We start from the raw sequence: 24706 nt of genomic DNA, 5'->3' as shown, positions 1-24706 counted from the left end.
CCTACTTATTTGTGCAATAAGCCTCAAACAAATTTGCCTCAAGCACTCTCAGAGATGTCATTAGAAGTAAATGCAACTTAAAATGAACACAAAGGCAACTCAGGTTACAAAAGCTGCCACTTACGGAAGACAAAGAGCTTTACTACAAATATTACATTGCAAAAGGGAAGATAAGAAGCTCCTAGGAACCTGCTTCTCAAGCTGTTTCAAGCAAAGTTTGGACATGGTCTCCAATTTACCACTTTCTTTGGATTTCTTAAGTTTCCTAAACTCTGGACAACGTGCAAACACCTCCACTCCAATAACAAAAGCAGTGATAAAAGCTTCAGACATGTGCTCTGTGAAAACTCACATTCACATGCTGGAGGTGTTACCTCTCTTCAATATCCTTCTGCTGCACACTGTCAGAGATCCCAGAAATAGGATCACAACTCCATGACCCTCACTGCCTTTGCCCTTCTACCAGTTTCTGTCACACAGTTCATTAAGGGACCCAATTCCATCTGTTCAGCCCTCAACCTGCACTCTTCAAGGTCACACTTCCTTTWGAGACTTTTGTCACCCCCAGAAAATTGGCATTTACATGGAAATATGTTATCTGCCTGTGTTCAGTTGCTTGACTATGCCATGAAGTGGAAGGGTGGGAGGAAAAGAGAAACAMAAATAAAACCAAACCCAAGCCACCCAACAAAAAAAAAAGCAAAAAGCTTCATACCAACGTTAATGGTACATAGTGAGCACACAGCTAATTTTTTAAGTAAAAGCACAAATTTCACTGAAGGTGAAAAGATATTAAAGATTAGGAATGCCAATTAAAGGGTATTCTCATTCTAGCACCATTCTCTAGCAAAGCTAATTTAAACTTCTGATTAAACGATCGAAAGCTTATTTGATGATCTCATCTGTTGCYCAGGTGACATCTTAATTGACAGTAGGAATAACATACTATATGGCACTCTAAATATACTCTTACACGTTTGAAATGTTTCAAAAAAAGATTTCAAAAGTGAATGTATTAAATAAAAACTGAAGTGCACAAGGTACAAAAATAAAATTCTTTTTTGGTTAGCAGCAGTCTGATCTGACTCACAATGTGCTAAGTAGGCAAGGTTTCACAAGAAAAAGGGAAAAGACCAACTAGTCTCACTGAAGACGCCTCTGCATTAACAGCAGAACAAAAATGGCACAAGATCATTGAAACTGAGATTCATTTTTTCATTAACAAATCAACAGATAAGTTTCAACTCTTCATGAAAACAGAAATGCAAGACACTTACAGACAAGTCTCTTAAAAATAATAATTATACTTCTCACAATTATACTTTTCTAACTCAAATTTCTAAGTTTTCTACAATTCAGATACAGAAAGTCTTATTCTGTGCACAACGTGCCTTATAACAACCAATAAAAAGCCATGGCAGATTAGGTYTCCACGCTGCCAAATGAACTGTTCACTAACCATAATCACTCTCCTCCTATCTTCTTTCCAGTGGTGTCTTCCTTTCACTCTACATCTTTTTTTATTTTCTATCAGTGGACTCCACAGAGTTTCTTCCTCACAGTAACAAGTGAAGAAGCCATTCAGATGTCAGTAATTAAGAATTCCCTRTGCACTCCTGAGACATACTGCAGCACAGAAGAGGGGCCAGAGGAAACTTCTGTGGTTACTACAGACTAGAGCACTAGGGAGAATACATCTGATTCTGCTGCTTCCCAGTTATATTGCCCCAAATTAGGCTCTGCTTTCTCTGAGGGCAGAATGAGAACTAACAGCAAGGTGATACAAGCTCTTTCAGTTAACTGCTTCAACGATTTTACCTTGCACTGTGCAAACCAGTTCTCCTTTCTTCTGCAAAGGTATCTTCATATGCTCCTACATTCACTAGGTTTATTTAACTATATTACATAGACTTTTTAAAGAAAGGAACTTGCAAAAGTTSATCTGCAAATATTTCCAAGAGAGATTCATGCAAGTGTTAATGAGGCTGCAAAAGATYTTGAAAAAAACACAAGGTCTAAAGTAGTGGTTTAATATATTAATTATTTATAAAGAATATACAGTATTTATAAATAATAATTTATAAAGAATTCTTTCTATTTTTCACTATGTGCTATCCTGAAGTCTTCKATTAGTCATTCAATGAAGGCTCAAATTTTAATTTCCTTGTAACTGTCCATGCATTTAATACAAATGAAACAGTGTTCACAGTCTATTAATCATAGGCCCAATTACAAGAAAGTCCTAATTAGCCCTGTCTAAATGTACCTATCAGGTTATTAAGTTAATTAAAAGACATTCTATCTTGCCCTGTAATTGGTAACAGTAACTACACAACAATCATGTTTTAACTGTAAAGACTTTTATGGACTATGGCACAGCGTGCACAGATTCTGACTGTGTTATGCTCATTTTTTATGGTTTAAATCGTAAGTTTTAATATAATTAAATATACCAAGTCCTCACAGCGATGTCAATGAAGAAGTCATGAGGGGCTAGAGATCTCCCAGCTGACCAGCCAGAGTATGCCCACTTAGGATAAGAAGAATTGCTCTCCTGTCTCCACTGACTTATTGAAGATATATGCATTGACWACAATGAAACTTGGACACTTAGATAGACATCTAAATTTAGGCTTGCTAGCCACTTCACACAGGCTGTAAGAGAACAAAGAAGATATAAAATTGAGGGAAAACTTGTGAAAGGAAAGTAGGTTTTAAGAAACTATTTAATGACTGGCACATTTTTTTTAGAATTCCTTTCTGATTACTGAAGTAGCAAAGCAAGAAAAAATATTTTAAAAGGTATATTTTGACATTATTCTTAGTGCCTAAATTAGGAGTCTGCAATTCTTAAATGAGAGCAGAAAAGTAAACATCACTGCTTGCATGAAAAAAAATTATTTTCTATGGAAATAAATGAAAAATACTAGCATCCTTCTTYTGGAAAGCAGCCAGGCTTTAAATCTTCTGGAGCAATTTTGAATTAAAAGTAGTAAATTCACATTCTAAACTATGAACAAAATGAACTTCAACATATTTTAAGTGTTCATGAAACGAACACCACATCCCAGTATAAATTATGCAACCCTAAGCAAATTTCCACAGAAACACAATTCACATACCTGGACCATATTATTTGCTTCAAACTAACCATCGTAGAGTAAGAGTTGAGAGCAAATAGTAGCCCTATTCAGCTTGCTTGTGAAAATATCCAGACTTTCACCTGGAACTGACAAAAAAATTTTCAACCAACACTTTTTTTTAAACCTCACTGATGCCATTTTAGACAGCTGTGAAGCTAAATTTAATATCACAAGACTGTAGTAAGTGGCATGGGAACACAACCCACAGAGAAATTACTTCGGACACAGAAGTAAAGCAAAAGTGCAAAGCTTATATGATAGCTCTGRCATTTTTGTGCAAACAAAATTCCCTTAAAAGTGGCACTGCTGGGGAAATCTAAGATATGGGACTAGTGGCACAGGTAACATAGTCAGATTCAGACTACTACTATYTGAAGTCTCAAATTGCTTTTTGAAGATCTCAAATCATAGTAATAACTGCCAAAGTAAACTTTTGGTTCATSGAATAAGAATAACAGGAGGAAGTCTGAAAACAAACATAATTGAATAGCTGCCTTTCTTAAGTGTTCATCTGCTAAAATATCTGTACCAACTCAATAAGAGAAGACCAGTTTTGGGGGCTATGTTACTAACCATTTTTTTAGGGTGACTCTGGAGAGCAGAATGGAAAAAGCAGACTTGTTCCACTACAAAACCTTTGCAAATCGTATTATCAGTTTCCTGACTTGGATGAACTAGCCTTCTCTGAAAAAATTCCAACTCATGCATGTAATATTTGATAAAATATGCATCACTGATCTCAGTTAGCAATGGATGGAGTCTTGTGGTCAATTCCAAAGTTTCACTAAGTTCATGACACTTCACCAAACTCTACCACACATATTATAATACGCAATATCTATTTGAACTTCTTGCTGTATTTTTTTACTTATTTATCCTTTGAGGGTTTTTTTCCCCCTCTTGTTTTAATCTTATTATTTCAAATATCCTTATATCCATATCTATTTTAYGACTCCTGGGTTCACAAAATAGTTTCAAACACCTTTAATCTGTGGATTTATTATTGAAGTATTTTCTTTCTCCCATTCAAGCATTCCAAAAACATTGTCAAAAGAGAAGTTACTGGTACTAGGTTTTTCTAAAATATTAACTACTTCTCAGTAGAAGAACAAAAGGTTAAAGATATGCTCTGAGATATGCCAATCATGGCAACAGTTACCACGTTTTCTCCCACAGTTTAGTTTTCAAATCAAAGAGATTTCCTGTGATAGCTTATACTTCTTTCTGCAATCCTATACCTCTGCATAACATTCTCACACTTGTGGAATTATGCCTACCAAATCATTATCTGAACTCAGCAAGGATTTATAATGAGGCTAGTTCATGTTATTGCAGAAACACTGTAAGATTTCCCTAAAGCATAATTCAGAAGACTTCCTCAGTTTCCATCCCCTCTATCAACCACTGCCCTCAAGACTATGCACTTCACAGTTCAGCCGAGGAAAACTGCTGTTTTTTTGAAAGGTTTGTAGGATTTACATCAAAAGGAACATTCATAGATAAAGACTAGGAAAGACTATTACAACTGGGACTTAAATTACAGCCATAAAGCAACACTGACTACACATCACTGCTTTACCCAAAAGCTAACTCAATAGGCTGAAGCTGATCTTTCTCTGATCAGCTGAAGTAATCTTATTCCAATTTCAAGGTCTAAGTTGAAGACACTTGTTCCACCATGTGCAATGATTCATTACTGAAACTGTTAGGATCGCATCACATTTCCAGTTTAAACTTCACTGACTTAGCTTCATCCTGTCTGGCACAATTTTTTTTTCTGAGGAAAGGTAATGCTAGGAACTAAAGTAGCAGGTATTTTTGTGCCTAACTCTGGTAGGGTGACCCCAACCAGCAGCTAAGCACACACCACCCACTTATTCATTCCCACCCCACAGTGAAAAGAGCAAAACCAAGAAAAATTCGTGGATCAAGATAAAGACAGCTTAATAACCACAGGAAAGAGAAAAGTAAAACAAAACCAAAATCAAAGAATAAGTGATACCAAGGCAATCACTCACCACCTCCCACTGCCCTGCCAATCTGCAAGCAGCAGTTACTTCTGAAAATTTACTCCCCAGCTTTAATTGCTGATCATGACATTACATGGTAAGGAATATCTCTCTGCCCAGGTTGGGTCAGCTGTCGCAGCTGGGTCCCCTCCCAGCTTCTCCCCACCCCAAGCCTGCTTTCTGGTGGGCAGAAAGAACAGAGAAAGCCTTGACTCTGTGCAATCACTGCTCAGTGATAGCTGAAAGATTGGTGTACCCACCCTGGTTCGGTCAGATATCTGAAATACACCAACATACAGGTTTGCTGTGAAGAAAACACACTTCCTGTCAGACCCAGTACAGTAGCACTACACAATAATGGCATTTAAGGGTTTTTGAGTGGCAACCAGGAGAAGGCCATATATAAAAAAACCAACTAGTATATTAAGGAGTTGACTCAGCAAAGCTGAGGCTCAGATACTCTTTATGCCAAAGAATTAAATAATTACAAAGCCACAGGCATGCTTAAAACGTCTTGATGAATTAGATCACTGCTCCATGACTGCAGAATTACAAACACTTTCTTCTTTCTGGGAGCCTACCAAAAAAAAAAATAAAATAAAAAAGCCTAGAAACTAAGTAGGTAAATTAATGTCTTGAAGATTGATGGAAATCCTTTCAGTTGCATCCCATGGAATACACATTAAAAAAATTGTGCAGCAATCACCACACTTCTCAAGTGCTTTCCTTTCTCCTCCCAAACCACCTCCCAGWATCTTTGCATTACTACAGCATTAGATTTCCCCAAGTTATACAGAATGATAAATGTGAGATGATACTTTAAAAAATTATACTGCACAATGTGCATAGCCAAAGTTATTACATATTCTGTGTAAGTTTTATCATTAAAATTTTTATAATATTTGTTTTCATATTTTTTAAATCTCGACCAAGAATTTTTAAGCTATTCACATGGAACTTCAAATAATAACCAGCAATTACAGTGACACAAAATGGACAATGTGAGTTACCAGAGTCCAGGGTGTGGAAGTCCTAACACAGATTTAATTACCTCGCCTTTATCTGCCTACTTAAATTATCCCTAAGTTTACTCCAGTAATGATCACTAAATGAATGTCAAAGACATCAACATGTGCTCCCTGACTGCTAGAACTTACTTAAATCCTGTCATTTGGAAATGCTCCCTTAGTACAGCAACTAAACAAATGTGGGCAATATGCAGCCTAATTACAAATTTTATTCATRCACTTTGAATAGATTAATATCTATTCAGATACGCATCTTAATTTCCTGTTATTTACCTGTGAGAGATTGACTTGGTCTCATAAGACTTCATKCCAATGCTGTAATCAGCTTTTAAAATAGATCTAAATGTTTAATATGCAACAATACAACAGAGATTTCTGAACTAGAAAGGTCAGAATTTGTTGGCATAGAAAAATWTGGAAATTTATTTTCACCACAGCAAAATACAAAGATTTTTTTTATATCTGTAGAATTTATACACTGCAGTTGTGCCTGGAACTTCTTGAATAATACTAACAAGTGCTTTTTGTATAGCATTTAAAAAAAAAACAAAGAGGTTATTACATATGTAAGCAGTTGCTTGATTGACCTAAAGATATTTGTATCCTTTTTTCCCCYGACAGGCTGAATTGCCTGTCCCAGATAACACAAGATGCACAGTATCATGTCAGAGTAACCACCACTGCAAACTCTCTGCAAGCTCTCAAATGCTTTTGAGAACAATTGGTCATATTCAGTTCGGTACTAAACTGCTTACACTCAGTGTTTCTCTAACTGCACTATTATAAATAACACTTTTATATTAACCATTATCTCAACCTGTGTCCATTTAAGTACAGATGAAGCTTTTGCTTAATTAGACATACACTTGAACTTCGCCATTTGAGAAAAAAAAGCAAAACCCACAATGAAAATGGCATGAAATAATTGGTGTCTTTAAATGCAAGAATACAGGAATCTATTGCCGTGCAGAAGCCATCAGTCCACAGATATAACAAAATTTTATTACAAATGCATTAATTAATAATATTCTAGTAAGTATTTAAATAACTACATTAACTAATAAAAGAAATATTGACTAATTTTCTTTTATGTGCTAGAAATCTTCCTGCGTTTTGTGTACTATCATCTAATAAATGCTATCACATGATACTGGCATTTTATTTCTAAAAGGCATCAGTGTACCTGAATGTATCATTAGCCCCAACTAGGAAGACACCTTAATAATTCCAGTACAACTGAAAGTAAAATCCACCTCCAATAGCTTCCATATGGATTTTTATCATGCACCAGTTAAGCCAAAATTACTATGATTTTCCTCATCAGCAAGCAAGRTAACAAAGAAAATGCTTTAATTATTTTTGTTTCCTCTTAACATTTTTTTCAAAGTTCTGATAGATTTCTAACATTCTCTSCCTTCATGGATTATCTCTTTATTTCAAGTCAAATTAAAATAGATATTTCTGCTACTTAAGATGAAGAAACTTCTGAGAATGATGCTCCCATCATAGCCAGATTAAAAAAAAAACTGAAGATAACAAACACATGGGGAAAAAGACATGCAGGTGTCCATTTTGACCMAAACAGTGCAGGCTTGAAGTATTCAAGTTTAGAATGCAACATGAACCATGAAGAGTCAGGTAGGAGAATCTCAGTATAACTACATGGCAAAGGAAATGTTAACATTGAGTGCAGAGGTACCCATGTCCTACATGTCTCCAGCCCCTTTCTGGGGTTCCCAAACTGCTTCCCATTGACCCTAACAGGTTCACTGATCTTCCTCAGCCCTGAGAAGTTACAGCCACTGCCTCTGTCTCCATGTAAAAACGGCTGCGACTTGGGCAACCATTCCCAGGCTGCTGTCTCTCCTCTGGGCTGATTCTTCCAGACAGCAGGACATTCAGAGTCAGGCTTTCAAAATACACACCTGGCAAGGCTGAGGTCTGAGYCCAGGGGATGACACCACCTACTGAAGATGAACACCACGCTGCCCAGCTGGCTGCTGCTATGAAGGAAAACGTGCGCAGGCACCCAGATTACACTGCTGAAAACACAAACTCCAACATCCTCTCCAAAGTTTTACTCGTATATCTCATCTACTGGATGTGTGCTGCCTTGAAATAAGACTCAAAACTCATTGGGCAGGTGTCATTTGCTGGAGATGTCTGGACAATTTCTGTCACAATAGGGTATCTTTTCCTTGTTGCAGCCAGCAGATGAAAATACAATATACAGATAATAGAGATTTGCAGCAGACTATTGATTTAACTACATACAGGAAAGATAACATTGTACATTCTGTTTTAACATCTTGAAATGTACCCTGAAAAAAGATACACCATATTCCCCAGCAGTCATGGAAAGACATAAAATGCCAGGTTTAATTCAGTAGTCATATTCAGAACAGCACAGATACCTAAATAATATTTGGCTTTTGTTCATTTAAGAAATACTGTATTTTATTTTAACCCYGCAGTATGTAACATCAAAAATTCAATCTAAACACTCGTATCAGGACAGACCTGCATTAACTTATTTCCACAACCAAAAATCAATTCCCTTTGCCTAGACACAACTATACCATCTTGCGTGGAACTGTTACTTGAATGCTCCTTTTTTCACCCAGGTTTGGCTACTARTCACAGAGTAAACAAAAATATCCTTTACTGATGCACATGTGCATTTAGGCAGGTGATATCACAAATCAAAGAGAGAGATCTGATCACCATCAAAAGAGACAAAAGCCTGTCATTCTACTTCCCTGCTTCTTAGAATCAGCATGCTGCAAAGCACCATGAGGAAGAGCATATCCCCATATAACTTCTGCACAAAAAGAGTGACTGGAAGACTTCCTTCAGACTTCCTCCTTCAAGGATGGATGTTCTAAAATCATGCCCTTTTAGGAATCCTTTAGTGAAAGGCAACTGATGAGCAGAAGTGAACAAACAGAGAGTCTGTTGAACTTTATGAGGAAAAATACCAAACTTTGTTCACCACATACAGTAGATAGATCATGGGACTACATCCAGGCAAATGCTTAACAGAAGAAATGCTCTGTGCCAGTATTTGTTTCATTAAAACTTACCTGCAGGCCCAAGTCCTTAAAAAATCCTCATCCAGGTAAGTCATGTGACAGAGCTCCCTCACACTAGCTCTAAAGAGCAGCTGAAAATGGATAACTGTGTCAATACCAAGCTGCAAAAAAAGACTCTGAAATGAGAGGATATCAGACATCACTATTTGACCTCTGAGGCCAAGCACATTGGTTGCACAYGCTTAAGGCTGACACTTATATCATATCCACAAAGTAGGTCTGAGATAATGGGGACAGCTAAATAAATACTAGCTTACATAAGCACAATACACTTTCCACTCTGTAAGTTATAGATTAGTTAAGATATACATATGATGGCATAAGCTACACAGTTGAAGGCACTATTAAAGCCATTTTTATACAATGCAAATTGTAATTACRAAATAAGAAAAAAAATGTATCAGTCTTTGTGTACCAAAAATACAAGCTAATCAATATATTTTTCCTCAAAAAAAAGCAGAAATAAAATTACTTTAAAGACATCAAAAAATATGAGTTCTAATAATTATATCATATGGATCAACTTACTAAAATCACTTTCAAGCCCGAACAAGCTAACTTTAAAACATACACATAATTTGTATGTTCCTTGAAAGTGTCATTTGTACTTTGACTATATACTCCACATAAACTGTCACTATGGATTTGGTCAGCATGTCCTCACTAGCCTACCAGGGACATGACCTACAACATCCATGAACTGTCCTCTGGCTCMGGTTTTCAAACAAAGGACTAAAGGTCTACATTTTACAAGAAAGCTAGAACCATAACTGTACATTTAAAGAACTACTGTTGTACTAGCAACTTTCTATGAAGACTTTCTATGGGTAGCAACAATAATTCTTAAGGACAGATGAATGAATTATACCTAGAACTGGAGATAGGCCTATCATTTCTCATCAGACACTTCTACTATCAAGACTGCACTGGCTTGGGCAGCTAAAAATCACTTTATTTTTAGATGAAATCTGGGTAATTTTAGAAGATTATAGGGTTTTGGGGTTGTAGAGCTATTTTTAATAACTGCCAAAGCATTATTAATCTGATTTTCTAATGCTTTTTTATTTAGAAAACAATGTGTGTGAGTCATTGGTGTTTTTGTTTGYTTCTGACACTGCAAAGTAACTTCCCAATCCTGACAGCAATTGCACAATTAAAGCTTCCAGATGATTTGTTTGCTATTTATTTAATATTAGACTAAATCTGGTTACGAGKGAAGGCCTCCCTCTTGTAAATCAGGGTCTCACCAGCTACAGSAAGGCTCCCTGTGGGAATACAACATGCTCACATGGACTGCACTGCAGCTTTGAGACTTATCAATGCTCTGAAACGCGACACTAAGCAGGGGAGAAGGAGGGAAAAATCAATTTTTTTGATTGTGTGGCACCAATTAATGGGATTAATAGCATTACCAGGCACTGAGGCAGTACAAATAAAGAAAAGAAAGCAGAAGGGCCATTAYGAGCTCAGGGCCTTGCTGTGAAAACTCCTAAACCATGTGAAGRCTGTAGGAGCCAGAGGGGTTTGCAGGCTCTATGCGTACAAACAAGACAAAGGGGGAAACACAAGCACAAAACAATATGTGGTGATGCAGCAGGATAGCATCAGCAGCAGTAGGAACTGTAGTCAGATGTCTATCATTTTAGTATCCTAACTACTACATATTTTACTTCCTCTCCTGACGAGTTAATTAAAGCAACTTTTTCTTCTTTAAGTAAATGCTAAGTGGATATTCATTTTGGCCARTTTCATGCTTCTAATCTTTTTTTCTATTACCATAGGGAAACATAGAATAAAATCAATTCTCTTGAGTTTCTTTTTCTCCCCCGCTGCCTTTTTTCTTTCATGTATTCCTCCTTCATGGAATAAGAAATCAAGATTAAATCTGCTATTCTAGCAATTTGGTCTTCGCTTCATGTGTATCTCTTCATTGTTACCATATTGGTAAGTCTTCATCCGGCCTTTGTYTCCAAATTGCTTCACTGTCTTACACTTTGTATGAGACTACAGGCATTACTACCTAATGGCATTATTCTGAACCATGACACACTTAGGAGGAGCTCTGAAACACCTTTTTTACTCTTTTAAATGGGCGTTCTACATCACACACAAGTATGTCCTCCTACTTGTTATGGGTGGTGGCTCATAATGGCACACCAGAGGAATTTCTGCATCTGCAAACCTTGGTTTTCTCCTCAACTTGCATTGCCCTGGATATGTCTGTTTTGTCCTCATGAGGTAGGGAGGACAAGACTCTTCAGAATGCTTAGGAGGATGAACACCTGGGTCACACTGGASGTATTGAGTTTGTTATACCCAACTGCAATGGACACATGCAAATACAATGTGTCTGAACAGGAACACACAACACCTGCTGCATTTCTATGGGATCTCTGTCCAGAACACATAGGATTCTCAGGCCTGTCCCAATGTTTCAGAGTGTCAATGCATTTCAAAGCGCATACACATGCACATACGCGCGCACACACACACACACACACACACACACACACATTTCAGTCTGAGAAACCCCAGTAGACCCAGTCACGGTTATCCCATCTCTCTTTTCTTCTCCCTGAAATGAAACAACATCCTTATTCACACAAAGCCCCCCCTTTCCCCATTCCATCTCTACAAAACTATCACAGAATCTGCATAATAAACTTATTTTCTTCGTAACTGACCTATGCATAACTGCTTCCAGAGGTTCTTGTCAAAGATCACCTACAGCTGAAACCACCCTTCCTTTTCAGTTCTATGAATCAGCTCTCATGTCTCCAGAAGAGACCACTTCCACTTATTTAGGGTTCTAGAATGAATTCTGTTATCAACAATACAGCTTTTCCGCACCAGTGCGCCAAAAGAAACCTGGAACTTTTCATTCATAATTCCTTTCTTTGATATAAATACCTAATTGGAGGAGTATTTCACAATCATCCATTTACCCCTTCACCCACACAAATGTCAGCAGAAGCACAGTGCCTGTCAAACTGAAGKGTAGCTGCTTCGTAACAAACAAGTTCATGGCACAGCAGCCAGAGTTAATAGTAGTGCTAAGGACACCTTTAACTCTCTAGCAAACCTAAGCCTAAGTAATAKAGCCAAGATCAGGTACTAGAAGGTGAGTCGGACACTGCAAAACATACATACTCTTTAGCTAATAAGTTATATTTTCTTGTATTTGCCCTATCCTTCTCCTCTTTGGTGAGRACCACCAGCACTAGAAACTTTCTTTTAAAGAAGAAAATATAGATCCCAGGTAACCATTTGACTGTAGGAACTAAGACTGTAAAGATAAAAAATAGATAAGAAAGAGAACACACTGGCAATGTAACATTAATCTTTGTCATCCCTTCCCCTCCCAGTTCCTATCCTTTCTCACTTTCACGCTCAGTGTATTCATATGGTCTGTTTCTTCCTAATTCGTTCAGCCATCCTCCCTAATTAYTCAATTCCCTCTTCTGCTCCTTCATAGAATCAATGGGACTTCATGACATTCTCCCAGACAATAGGGAACTGCACTTTTAAAAGACAAGATCCATATGAAGCTAACTTAAACACACAAGCTTTGCAAACATATTAAGCCCACCTAGTAGCTTGCTATTGGAGAAAAAGGCAGTCGTACTTCCTTCCTTCCCTTCACCCTTGGACCACCTACATTTTCTCTCCCAAGTCAAAGTCACACTCCTCATCAGACTACAAGGTGACCCACTGAGTTATGCCAACCGAACACTTTTCACTTCTTTGGAGACTTCATTTGSTTCTATTCCATATTCCCAAACTGGATAAGTGTAACATGTCACAACCACAGTTCTGGAACAAGGACGGCAGGAATGTGCAGCCAGAAATGAAGATGAACAGGACCTGCAGCAACTGGCTATTAAATCAGCCTCACAGCCCATAGTCCTGAATACCAAACAACCAGAGTGCCTGGAGTAAAAAAAAAACTATGAGAGGAGGAAAGATTCAATTTAAAAGGTTCCAACACAGTTGAAAGACCCAAACACTCACAATTCCTGCCCCAGAAAGCAGTTCCTCCAAAACCCAATAAAGGAGCTTTTGTATAGTAAGTATCTTGTACTGGACACTATAGAGAAATGCGGTTTATGAATAGTGATTTCATTTACTGTATATTGCAGGGAGATGGRAAATGAGGAAGGAGAAAGGATGTTTCATATAAATACAATTAACAGTTTCCACWCTCTGTATAAACAGAAATTTTATAAGTGGTTGCTAATGTAAAATAGCCTTCTTCTTATCACGGGTAAGCAAGTTCACACACATTCTTGATTTTGTATAAGGACTTCTCATAACTGTAACACATCCCCTTATACTGATATACACATGTCAAAATCTGAGGTGTTTCACAGAAGCTTTGTGTTTAAGGCAAAGATAATACTAGAATTTTATGTGACTAAGGGAAGAAAACTGCTCAAAGCAACAGAAGAGCAAAACCAGAGGAGGACCATAACYACAGCCAAACGACTCTGCCTTTATATTTACAGATGGAACTAAAAATAAGTATTCAGTGAAACTGAGTAGGCAAAGGAGAATTGACACAGCACAGCATATGGGGCCCGACATAAAGTTAAGGCCATCAAATGCATGTCTGTTGCAGGGTTTTTAAAAGGATATTACCGTCTATACTAAGAGCAGATTTGAATGTTGGGTTGTCTTGACCATAGGTCTAAATTTCAAAGGGTCATGCTCTTTACCTGTGTTTTAGGATTAAACTCTGTAATCCTCGTTTCTCCTATCAAACATGTGGCTTTTCATCGCTTTTATTAAATCTGATAGAGCCCACTGAGTTAGTCAGGAGGCCAAGAGCTTCCTAACAATTGTATTTGAAAATGCTCTTGYTTTCACTGGTTTTTAACCACTTCTTACGGATTCAGACAAAGAAGAACATATTTTTCTGTCATACCTCACACATAGTATGACATTTCTTAAGAGAATAAGCGTGCATCTGTGCAAGGGGGATTATACAGAATACAAGAAACAAAACTTCATTCTTCTCTAAGTTATTATAGACATTAAAGCGTTTGGGTAGTCTTCGTTCCAAAACTTGGTGAACATATAAATGCTTCAAGCCATCTCTACAGTCCAGAGGTAAAAAAGTTTTCTCCATCCCCCACACTCATACAAAAGCACATACATTTTCCCAGAAAAATAAAATATCACAAGATTSAAATAAAAAATTAAAAATCACCATACACAAAAACCTCAAATGATTACCAGATAACTGAAAATGAGAAGTTATTAGTCCATACTTCTTCATTTGCACAAACAAGACAAAGGGAAGGAAGCAAGTGAAAACAAAAGACACTGGGAAAAGAAAGAATGACTATTGATTAGACACTAAAAATTAGAGGCAAATTGTTAAAGAACATGATGTTAAAATGCTCTTAAATATTATGTTTCTAACTCAATTTAAATAATATGTTTCTAACTTCCATTTACTAGCAATTTTAAAAGAAAGAACACTAATAACAAGTGTCTGTCTAGGTGTTTCTTTCTAGCCAATGCCACAATAAAGAAGCTAACTAAGAAACACACTTTTTCCAGAACAATAAAATACAACATTACATGTGGCAGAAATGCTGTTSAATGTACTAGCTGCCCCCTTCCCTTCCAGAAGCTCCTACACAAATAGAAGGGTGAGACTGTGCTGACTCTGGAGTATGGATAGTATCCAGCCCACTTGGAAAAGCATAGATCAGTAACAGCAATGAACATGCCAGAAAAAATTACATGCTGAGTCAAAACCATCAAAGTATTTTWGTTTGTATTTGCCACTTAACATTGATCTGTTGTACCAAAAGACTGGATTAATCAAAAGAAAAAAAAACAATGGAAGAACCTACTTCAGGTATAATTAACACTGCTAATATAATCCAAAACTTTGAAGATATGTCATAATGTGATAAAACACAAGGAAGTAAGAGCAGTAGTAACGGGCTTATTTTGATCCAGGCTGATTCATCATTACAGAGCTTGCCAGGCAAAAATTCAATATCATACCTGTTAGCTTTATGCCTCACCATTGAGCAGCCAGGCTTTGCTGGTAAATGATGGTGAGAGCAACTCAGTTAACAACTCCTCATTTTCCCAGGTATTTTTTGATGCAAGATACTTATGCTTCCTGCTCCCCCTCTCAAGAAACAAAGTAATTGTCATTTTGAAAGTTTAAAATCATTAAAAGTTAATGCAACAAAAGGATGCTATTATGATAGTTAGAGTTTATCATCCCATATTTTAGATAAAATTCTTCCAATTTACTTGGATTACTACTTGGATTTTTATTTATTTAGGTGTCTCTTGCCAAAGATTTTTTTAAAAAGCAATTAAGAAAGCAATTAAGAGAGCCCACATTTCCCTCTCAAGAAAGTAATGTTTTTGCCATTATGGAAACAAAGTTTATGTGATTATTATCCATGTTTGTGACCACACAAGGGCATACCTATATCCATGATCTCCTTCACGGTCTTTTTCAATATGCTTTTAAAGCCTTTGACTAACTTCAGAAAAATTCCCAGAGGGACAGACATCACAAAAAAGCAATTTCTTTCAAATGTTGAGAGATTAACTAGTCARGTAGCAAGACCAAAATGTAATTTTCTTCATTCAGGAGCACTTTTTTTCTTAAACTCAGATTACATAGAAGAGTAGAATTATGAATGCCTCAGCCACAGGGAAATTTCTGATATTTGCATCTTGCTGGTCACCACAAAAGCCAAGTAATAAGCACAAAGCCATTGCTCATGGAACTGTTTTTAATGGAAAATGGTGTGTCTGTAATTTTAATTAGGGTCTTTCGCTTGTTTTYCCCTAAAGATGACTTTATGTAAGGAAACTATGAGAGTGTACAACGGACTCTCCAAAAAGCAAAGGACATTCTTACACCATTCTTCCCTTTGACTTTCATTCCCCTCAAATATGGCTTTTACTTCAGTGAATGTTAAGGCTACACTAACACCCCACTGTAGCAGACAACAACAAAAAATAAAAATTAAACTTCAGTATGATTCTCTACCCCTTACTGTGTAACACTGCAGCATTTCTAGATCACTGCAGCTTTCCACACAGTTGAAAAACAGCTAACACTGGATTCCCTGCAACAGGAACTGCCAGGCTGAAACAATGTCACTGGGTAATCAGTGCCTAAAATGATGCTTGTGATGTCTAAGTACTGAAAAACTCAGCCTTCCAAAGGCTCCATCTAGCTGCTTGAAATTAAATGCTTCACTAAGTACATTTGTGTAATCCGTAATACAGACCCTTTCATGCTAGCAACAGAATCTAACCTATTAAGTATAACACCAAAATGAAAAAAAATATTATCTGAGCAACCTCAAAAGCAAACAATTCTTTGAGGGCATCTCTACCATTCAAATTGTAGATATTGCAGCTTATAACATAATTTTATAGTGTGAGAAATGGTAAATTGGTTAATTAGACATTGAAGTTRATGGTGTCTACTTTTGTGTATTTAAGAACCAAGAGCAAACATTGCTTCAGAAAACAGTCCAATCTCCAAAATTCATTCCCAAACTTTGACTAAGTAAGTCATAAGATGCACTACAGATAGTGTTTATCACCAAACAGATTAAGTTTTAAGTGAAAAGCATAGTTATTTTATTTAAATAATGGACACCACTGCATATTACACACCAATAAGGTTATTTCATTTAAGGAAAAAAAAAACACCATTAAAAAAAAAACCAAAAACAAACAAACAAACAAACAAAAAACCCCAAACATTTCCTATTGTATTTGCTTCAGTAATTATGTCTGCTAAACAAAAAAAAAARTGTAAAGATGGTATTATGAAGCCTCAAAAGAGCTGCAATATAAATTACAGCTCTAACCCCACATTACTTGGAGAAAAAGAAAAAATCTTAAGTAACCAGGGGTTTGGCATGTTTATTTGGAGAAGAGTTATTTTGGCTTTTTATAACTCAAAGAAATTATAGTTCTTGGGTTTGCATAACAACAGTGTACCTGCTGGATGGTTTTTAGMTGCAGTTCCAGAAATAAGAAAATTCCAAAAAACTAAATTTATCTCAGAGCTCTTGAAGATTTATTGCAATCTGTTCTTAAGAGTGCTGATCCAGCTTTTAAATTCACAGAAACTGTCAGGTTGCCCAGATGAGAACACAACTGGATGCTAAAGAGATACAGTCATACAGAAGAATAGATGTATGGATACATACAGCAGGATTATTCATTGAGATTATTAGCACACAAAAAAGCTTGTTGGATTGGATGCTTGAAATGCAAAGTGGGTCAATACTTCACTCAGACAGAAATGAGTGGGTGCTGATTCTGAATACTCTGTCCTAGCCAATTTTAGGCACAMACCTCCTGTTCACATTTTAAAAAGATGGAAAAAAAAACAACAGTGAAGCTTCATCACAGAAATAATTCMTATTTAGAATTCTTGTTACATTCTAAGTTAAAGTGGAAAAAAAGAAGAATCTAAAAAAAAATCAGGTAGTGCCATGGTATGTGTTACCATGAGAATCCCAGAAAAGAGGCATTTCTAAAGGGCATTCCTCAAATCTAAACTCGTTGTCTAACCACACCATCCTCAGATGCCAACAATCTCTTACAGAAAAATGTCTAAAGCAAAAGAAAAAAGAAAAGAAATCCACAACACGCAAAACCTACACAGAACAGGAAAAGGCTGCTCATGAAACCTGACACAATTTAAGGGGTTAACTTAAGACCTTACTGTCAGCACTAATAACACCTGCATGCCCTKGGGCATTAGTTATAGGTTAGAGGGTGATAGGTTCACAGGCATCTTACCTGCAAAAACCATAGATACCTGAAAGATGAAATGGCARGGAAGTAACAGTTTTGAAAAGCCAGGACTTGGGGACCTACATTCAACAGGGAAAATGAGGCTGCGTATCAAAGTTGTTTTGCAACCTGTCTCAAATCTCAAAATTGACACAGTCTCAGACGTAAACAGTAATTCCTGCCCACCTTCCTTCCCACCTCCCATCCATAAAAAGAATTCACCTTTTAAAAATGTTTGGAATCAAGTGAATCTGTGCTGAGTAACCATAAACAGCTGAGCAGATAAGACTTCCTACTACGTGTTAGCAGATACTGGTAGCCAGTAGAAGACCAATGATTGCTGAGTCAGCTTAAGCTCATTAATTCTTTCTCCAAGAGGTTACTCCTCACATTTCTAGATAGAGATGGAAACAACTTTCTAACCAAGGGAGAGCCTAAGGTCTTCCTGCATCTCATGCGTCRGCACTTCTCTTGAACATTTATCTTTCAAATTAGGAAGATAATTCAAGTGGCAAACCACACAAAACTTCAGAAAAGATGTTCTTAAGTAGACTGCTGGTTAATGAAGTACAAAAAAGCCATAACCAGGGTAACAGAAGGCCACAAATACAGGACAGGATGGAGAAAAGAGATACAACCAGGGTAACTGCAATCAACTGGAACAGAACAATCAACTAGGAAGAGCAACTACTGCTCTTAACTGTAATACAGGGGGATTGTACTTCACCTTCAGTACAGCACCGACTGTTCCATCCATCAGCATGCTGTGCCTATGTAATTGTCTAAAATCTATGGTGTAAAGTCCTCCTGATCATTGATTATTCATTATGCAAGTGTGAAATACAATCTGTTTATGCATCACCATCCCTACCTTCATCTCAAAAAGCTCAGAGTTTCTCTCTCCATGTTCTTCTTTCCTGTGACTGCCCTCAGTTACCCAGTATTACTTTATATGCTCCCTAAAATGTTGGCTTGAAGCATATATTGAGCAATTATAGTCACAACCTGTTCAGCAAATAACACTGCAGAAAATTGAATCCAAGTCCACTCTGTTCTGATTTGGTATTAGAAAATTAATACTCACTGAAAAAAGAGATGGCTGTCATCCATGAGAAGCGATGATTAATTAGCATCCAAACCAGAAGTGGTATAAGGAAACGCTAACTGCTCCCAGATGGAAGACGAAGCACACGTCTCCTTTTGCAACGTGTCAGAACTTTTAGACACATGAAAAACTGATGTGTTAGTGAATATATCTGACACACGATATTCTTGAAACACCACAAAGCACATATAATATGAATACTACTGYAGAGTACAAGCTTCATCCTATGCATAGTTTTTGATCAATTCCCAACAACTTCAAATATGTCTTCCTTTTTCTAAGGACTACAAGACCAAGCATAGATTGTAGAGCTTCAATAATCTGTTGACAATAAAAGTACATCAAAAAATTAAATATGCAAGTAGATTTTAAATGACTAATCAGGAAGTAGAGGAGATAAGAATTATGATCTTCTTCYTCCTAGTGTAATGGATTAAAATAACTGTAAACAGCTGCAGGAATGCTATACCACTAGATCTTAAACCAGTTGCTAGTATTCAGGTATAAATAGATTTCACACCAAAAATCCATCCTGCTCTGCAGCAGCATACTAAGAACCTGTAGACAGCCTGCACAATTATGCAAAGAGCCTTTCACACTTTCTATCAAAGTGAAATTYCTACATTACAATTACTGAAATATGTAGTGATATATGAAATGTTGTAACAAATACAACTTCTTAATCTTTCTCTCTACTATCGATAAGTAAAGGACCCCACCAGAATCCATACAATAGAGATGAGCACCTTACACTACAGAGAAACTAGGCTAAAACACAGTGACTCAGAACAGTGATGCCAAGTAGTTTGTTTGAATGTTAATGTGCAAACCAATGAGTTAAGGRCATTTAGAAGAAAACGAGAGCTGTCATGYGCCTAACTCTTGAMCAACCCCAAAGCACTGAATTCCCATTGAAATAAACAAATCAGTTACGTGCATAGACCTAGCAACACTGCTGATTGAACAGAATTATATTCAGGAATTGAGCCACACAAATGTTTCCATTTTTATGAATTCCTTAACTAGAAAAATCACCTGCTGTTTCCTAGTACCCAGTTACTGTTCCATCAAATGGGGCTTTATTTATTGGAAAATAAAAATATCTAACACCATTTGCACTAAACCACCACAGTCTATTTCAACAGCCTCAGCACACAAAAAATATAAAAMCACCATTAGTGAATAATTTTTTAACAAAATGTGAACCTTTCTTATAGGGGGTGGCAAATGCTACCCAAAATAAACACTGAAGATGAGGCATCCACCACACTATAATAAAAGAGATTTCATACATTGTAAGCTTGATTGAGAACAAGTTAAATACTGAAAAAGGGAGAGTTGTGCCTTGGGATAATACTGCCAGAGTATAATGTATGTGCATTTAGATGTAAAAACTGCATGAGAAACAGCAAGATAAAATGGTAATAATCACGATTGCTCTAGTACCCTTTCAAATTCTAAGCATTCACAGCTTATGTACTGAAATAGTAAAACATGCACATCTGTGCATCTACAAATCCCTGCAAGTGCATCGTTGTAAGAAAACGGGAAATCTGTAGCAAAAACACGGTGTTGTTACTGCAGATAAAAATTTCAGAAAACACCATCGACACGGACTTTTCGCAGGACAGACTTCTTTGCGAGTGCCCGGTCCAGAGACYGTCTCCCGGTGGGAGGCATCCACCKGTCCCTCCCCGTCGGCCGGTCACGRAGGGGCAGCGCCTCGGGGCTCGCCCGCGGGCCGTGCTGCGCCCTGTGCCCGCTGCTCGGTGCTCAGCGCTGCCGCCCTGGAGACGGGGGGGTTCGGAAGCGCCGCCTCCCCTCGCAGCGCACGGCGGGTGCGCGGTCGGTCCGCGGCTCCCCGCGGCCGGGCCGCTGTCCCGAACCGCTGTCCCGCACCGCTGTCCCGCGGCCACCGGGGCGGCCCCAGGGACTCGAGCCGCGGGCGGGAGGCTGGAGTGGCAYCTGTTTCACGACCCGAGCGGGATCGTGCGGCGTGTCCGTGGCGGGGCGAACACATCCTCGGGACAGCCGGGAAGGGAGGGCTGCCGGAGCTCCGGCGCTCGGAGGGGCGTGGAAGAGGGACACGAGGGCACAGGCGTGGTGCGGCAGGGCAGGGCAGGGGGTGCCGGCAATGCCGAAGCAGCGCCTCCAACTCATGTCGCCCCTGCGTTCACCTGGGCTAGGCGGGGGGCCGTGGCCATGGTGGGGACACCCCCGCCCGTACCGCTGCCCGCCGCGGAGGAGCCGGCCGGCAAGAGCGCACCTTACCTCGAAGAGGGGACCGATCTTATTCTTCTCCAGGTAGGCTTGGATCCTGGTTTGCTGGTGAGACGCCATGAAGAGCTCCGGGGGCGGGGGCTTGAGCTCGTCTACCCCGGYGGCGGCTGCAGTCCCTCCGGCTGCTGGCGGCTCACTCCCCCTCCGCACAAGGGCTGCCACAGCGGGAGAGGGCGGAGGCGCTGCGAAAGTCCCCGGGACGGAGCTAACTCAGGTAACTGGGGGCGGGGGGGAGGGAGCCGGGTGCCAGTCGCCCGCTTAACCAGGCGCGGAGCTGGCTGCCCTCAGGGAGCGGCGGGCGGGAGCTGCCCGGAGGGGAGCATGGTGCAGGGAGGAGAGGAGCTGCAAAGGCGGCCCCCGAGCCCGCGCCGCTCCGCGCTGCGTGTGTCTGTCAGTCCGTCTCTGTCTGTGTTTCTGTGCCAGGCAGCGCCTTGGTGACGGGAGCGGCCGCGACTSGCGCTGCCGCCCTCGCCACAGCGCCGCTGCCGAGGCCGATAGCCGGGGGCTCCTGTCAGCTCCGCGGCCGCCGGCGCCCGTTGACGCCCGGGCTCGGCGCACAAAAGGCGGGAGCGGGGGAAGGGGGAGGAGAGCGGGCGGGAGGCGGGGGCTGCTCTGCCTCCGCCGCTCCCCTGCCCTCCCGGGGACGGGCTTGCCCCCGGCGGAGCCGCGACTCCCCCTCCCCGCCGGTTTTCTCGGGGCCCCCACCTGGCTCCGGTGCCCCGGGCGGGGTGAGCGCCGCGGGCCGCCCGGCGTGAGGCACCTGAGCGGCACGGGAAAACTTCAGCTGGGGGAAGGAGTGAAGTGAGTCGCGCTGCGAGCAGGGAAAGGGGATGCAAGGACTACAGCCAGCGCTCTTTCTTAATTTCTTTTAAATTATCATTAAATCTTAAAATGTTACATTTCTTATGGCGCCAGTGAAATTCCCAATTAGTGACACTTGAGCATCTTAATGGAATAATTGGAGYAGCTATGCAGGTGCATCCTGGTCGCAGGTTGTGTTGAGTTCCAGCAAGCAGCCAAGGGCGCTCGGCCAAAACGCGATGGAGCAAATAAGAAATATTCAGCTGGCTTAAGAGAGTAGTGAGTTAATGGGTACATCAAAGAATAAGTATTTATTCTCTCTTCACTTCAAATAGCTATCCCACCATTTCTGGAAGCAGGTTCATAAACAGCCTTTTTTTTTTTTTCCTCTTTGTTTAGAGAAGTACAATCAAAAACATAGTTCTTGACACTTCTTCTGCAATAACTGTTTATGCTGTACTGACATTAACCTGTTTGGTAAAAAAAAATTATATTTTTTTTTTTTTTTTAATAAGGATTTTTTAAAATACACAAAACAGCTTTGAAGACTATTGGGAACATTCAGCACATCTGCTGAATCAGGCTGCCTGTTCCCAAGCAAGCAGTGTTCTGCAAATGCAAGAGTACAAGCATCTCCTGATTCAGAAACCGCTAAAGAAAAGGATGAATTTTGTCAGGAATCAAAAGATCCTATGTTCGGCTCCCATAGCCATTGACTGTTGTTTGACTTCAAAGTCCTCCTTACTGACCTAAACCTCAAGCTTTTACCTAGAAGGAGGTCAGGTGTAAGTGTATTATAAAGAGTTTGCAGCACACCCTGTAGTGTAAGCAATAGCCTGTAGAATTCTTTAATGGTTTTGCTGGAATGTGCTCATCCCAGTCTCACTGAGGGAGTGTTTATTTTCATAGTAGTCATTTAAAAATGGCACTTTTTTTTTTTAATTTGGAATTCTCTGTTGTTGGTAGTCTTCTAAAGTTCATATCAGCTCAGAGTTTTAGCATAACTTCTTCAGCAAAGTACTGCCTGGTGCCTCTTAAATAATAAGGTGCTCAGCTAGTTTAATCAGCCTRATGAGGATCATACAATCATAAAGGTAATTGCCAGTGATGCAGGTTCTCTACAGTGGCTCTAATGATTCCCATCAGATGAGGATGTTTGTAAAATTTCATAAATCTCACCAGAACCCAGACTGCTCCAATAAATAAAAGTCTTCCACTTTGCAAAATGATGCCCCCTCCCATGATGTAAAAATGAGAACATGTTTCTGTAGCCCTACAAGCCTGACTTCTCAAAGTAGCAGCATTTCCAGACCTGCTGGAACCTGAGCACATCAGACCTGGAAACTGTCACTGCTCTGTGTAGACCAGGAAGAGGACTGAAGAGAAGAAACAAGACTATCCGCAATATGAATAGAAAAGAGAACTTATTAAAGGAGGTTTTAACGATAAAATAACTGTCTGTGGTTGCATACTGTGCAATTAGCTAGATCCCAAGATCTCACTGTTAAAACCTCAGAGTTTTGAGGAYTTCTTTGGTTTGGTTTGTTTGATTTTTCTTTCTCCCACTGAATCATGGAATGGTTGAAGTTGGAAGSCACTGGTCCAAACTCCCAGCTACAACAAACTCACTTAAAGCTGGTTTCCCAGCACTATATCCAAATGACTTTTGAGTATCTACAAGGATACTGGATTTTTTTGGTGTCTGTTATCATTTATGCTTCCTTTTTCCCTAGACCATCTTTCCTTTTAATTCTCACCCAGACATATAATCTAGATTTTCCAGTTGGCTTGGGWGGCACAGTAGCAGTCCTGCTGTGGCTGGGAAAGTTTCCAAGGCCAAATGCAGAATTAGCCTTCAAAACAGACACCTCTTGTAACCCCCACAGCTCCCGTAAAACTTAAGTGACAGGTTGTCCTTTGATATGGATTAGGCACTTTCGGGAGACAGGAACACAGACAGTTCTTTACCAAGAGCTTCATGCTACTGTTTCCTAGTTGAAGGTCTTCAGCAGTTCCCTGACAGTAAAGCCTTCTGAGTGCTAAAATATGGGAGTTCAGGTGCCTCCTGCAGAGAGCATGGGCTGAGTGACATGGCATAGGAAAAGGAACTTCACTGATAGCATACTTTCCACTTTTTTTTCCAAGAAAGCACAAAAACTGTTGCTGGATTTGAAAACAAGCCACACCAAGATAGCAATCAATAAATACATGTGATTTGCAAATAATCACAGAAAGCTGTATATGTCCCTCTCTCCCCTCTTAGTTGTTAAGAGAAAATAATTTTCAAAATTTAATTAAGATATTCTAAGTTTTTAAAACAGTCTTTTAAAATTAACTTTTGTGTTAATACCAAAGGTAAAAATCTCTTGGATTAAAATTACTGGTTTAGGCATGCCTGAATTTTGATTCATCAACCTCTTTGTATGAGCAACTGAACATTAAA

At 39.2% G+C, this 24706-nt stretch overlaps 1 protein-coding gene across 1 annotated transcript in view; it reads right to left on the bottom strand.

The window, feature by feature from the left end:
* CUNH8orf34 (chromosome unknown C8orf34 homolog) overlaps nt 1-21671 on the bottom strand; it is a 145600-nt gene extending 123929 nt beyond the window's left edge. The window contains exon 1 of the mRNA XM_057363911.1: nt 21454-21671. Coding sequence (XP_057219894.1) covers nt 21454-21522 — 69 coding nt within the window. The 5' untranslated portion in view covers nt 21523-21671. The remainder of the gene's footprint in view (nt 1-21453) is intronic.
* Between the last annotated feature and the right edge of the window lie 3035 nt (nt 21672-24706).

The sequence above is a fragment of the Malurus melanocephalus genome, unplaced genomic scaffold, assembly GCF_030028575.1.
Source record: "Malurus melanocephalus ecotype Western Australia unplaced genomic scaffold, MMel_1.1 scaffold_32, whole genome shotgun sequence".
Taxonomy (NCBI): domain Eukaryota; kingdom Metazoa; phylum Chordata; class Aves; order Passeriformes; family Maluridae; genus Malurus; species Malurus melanocephalus.
This window is presented reverse-complemented; position numbering and strand designations above follow the sequence as displayed.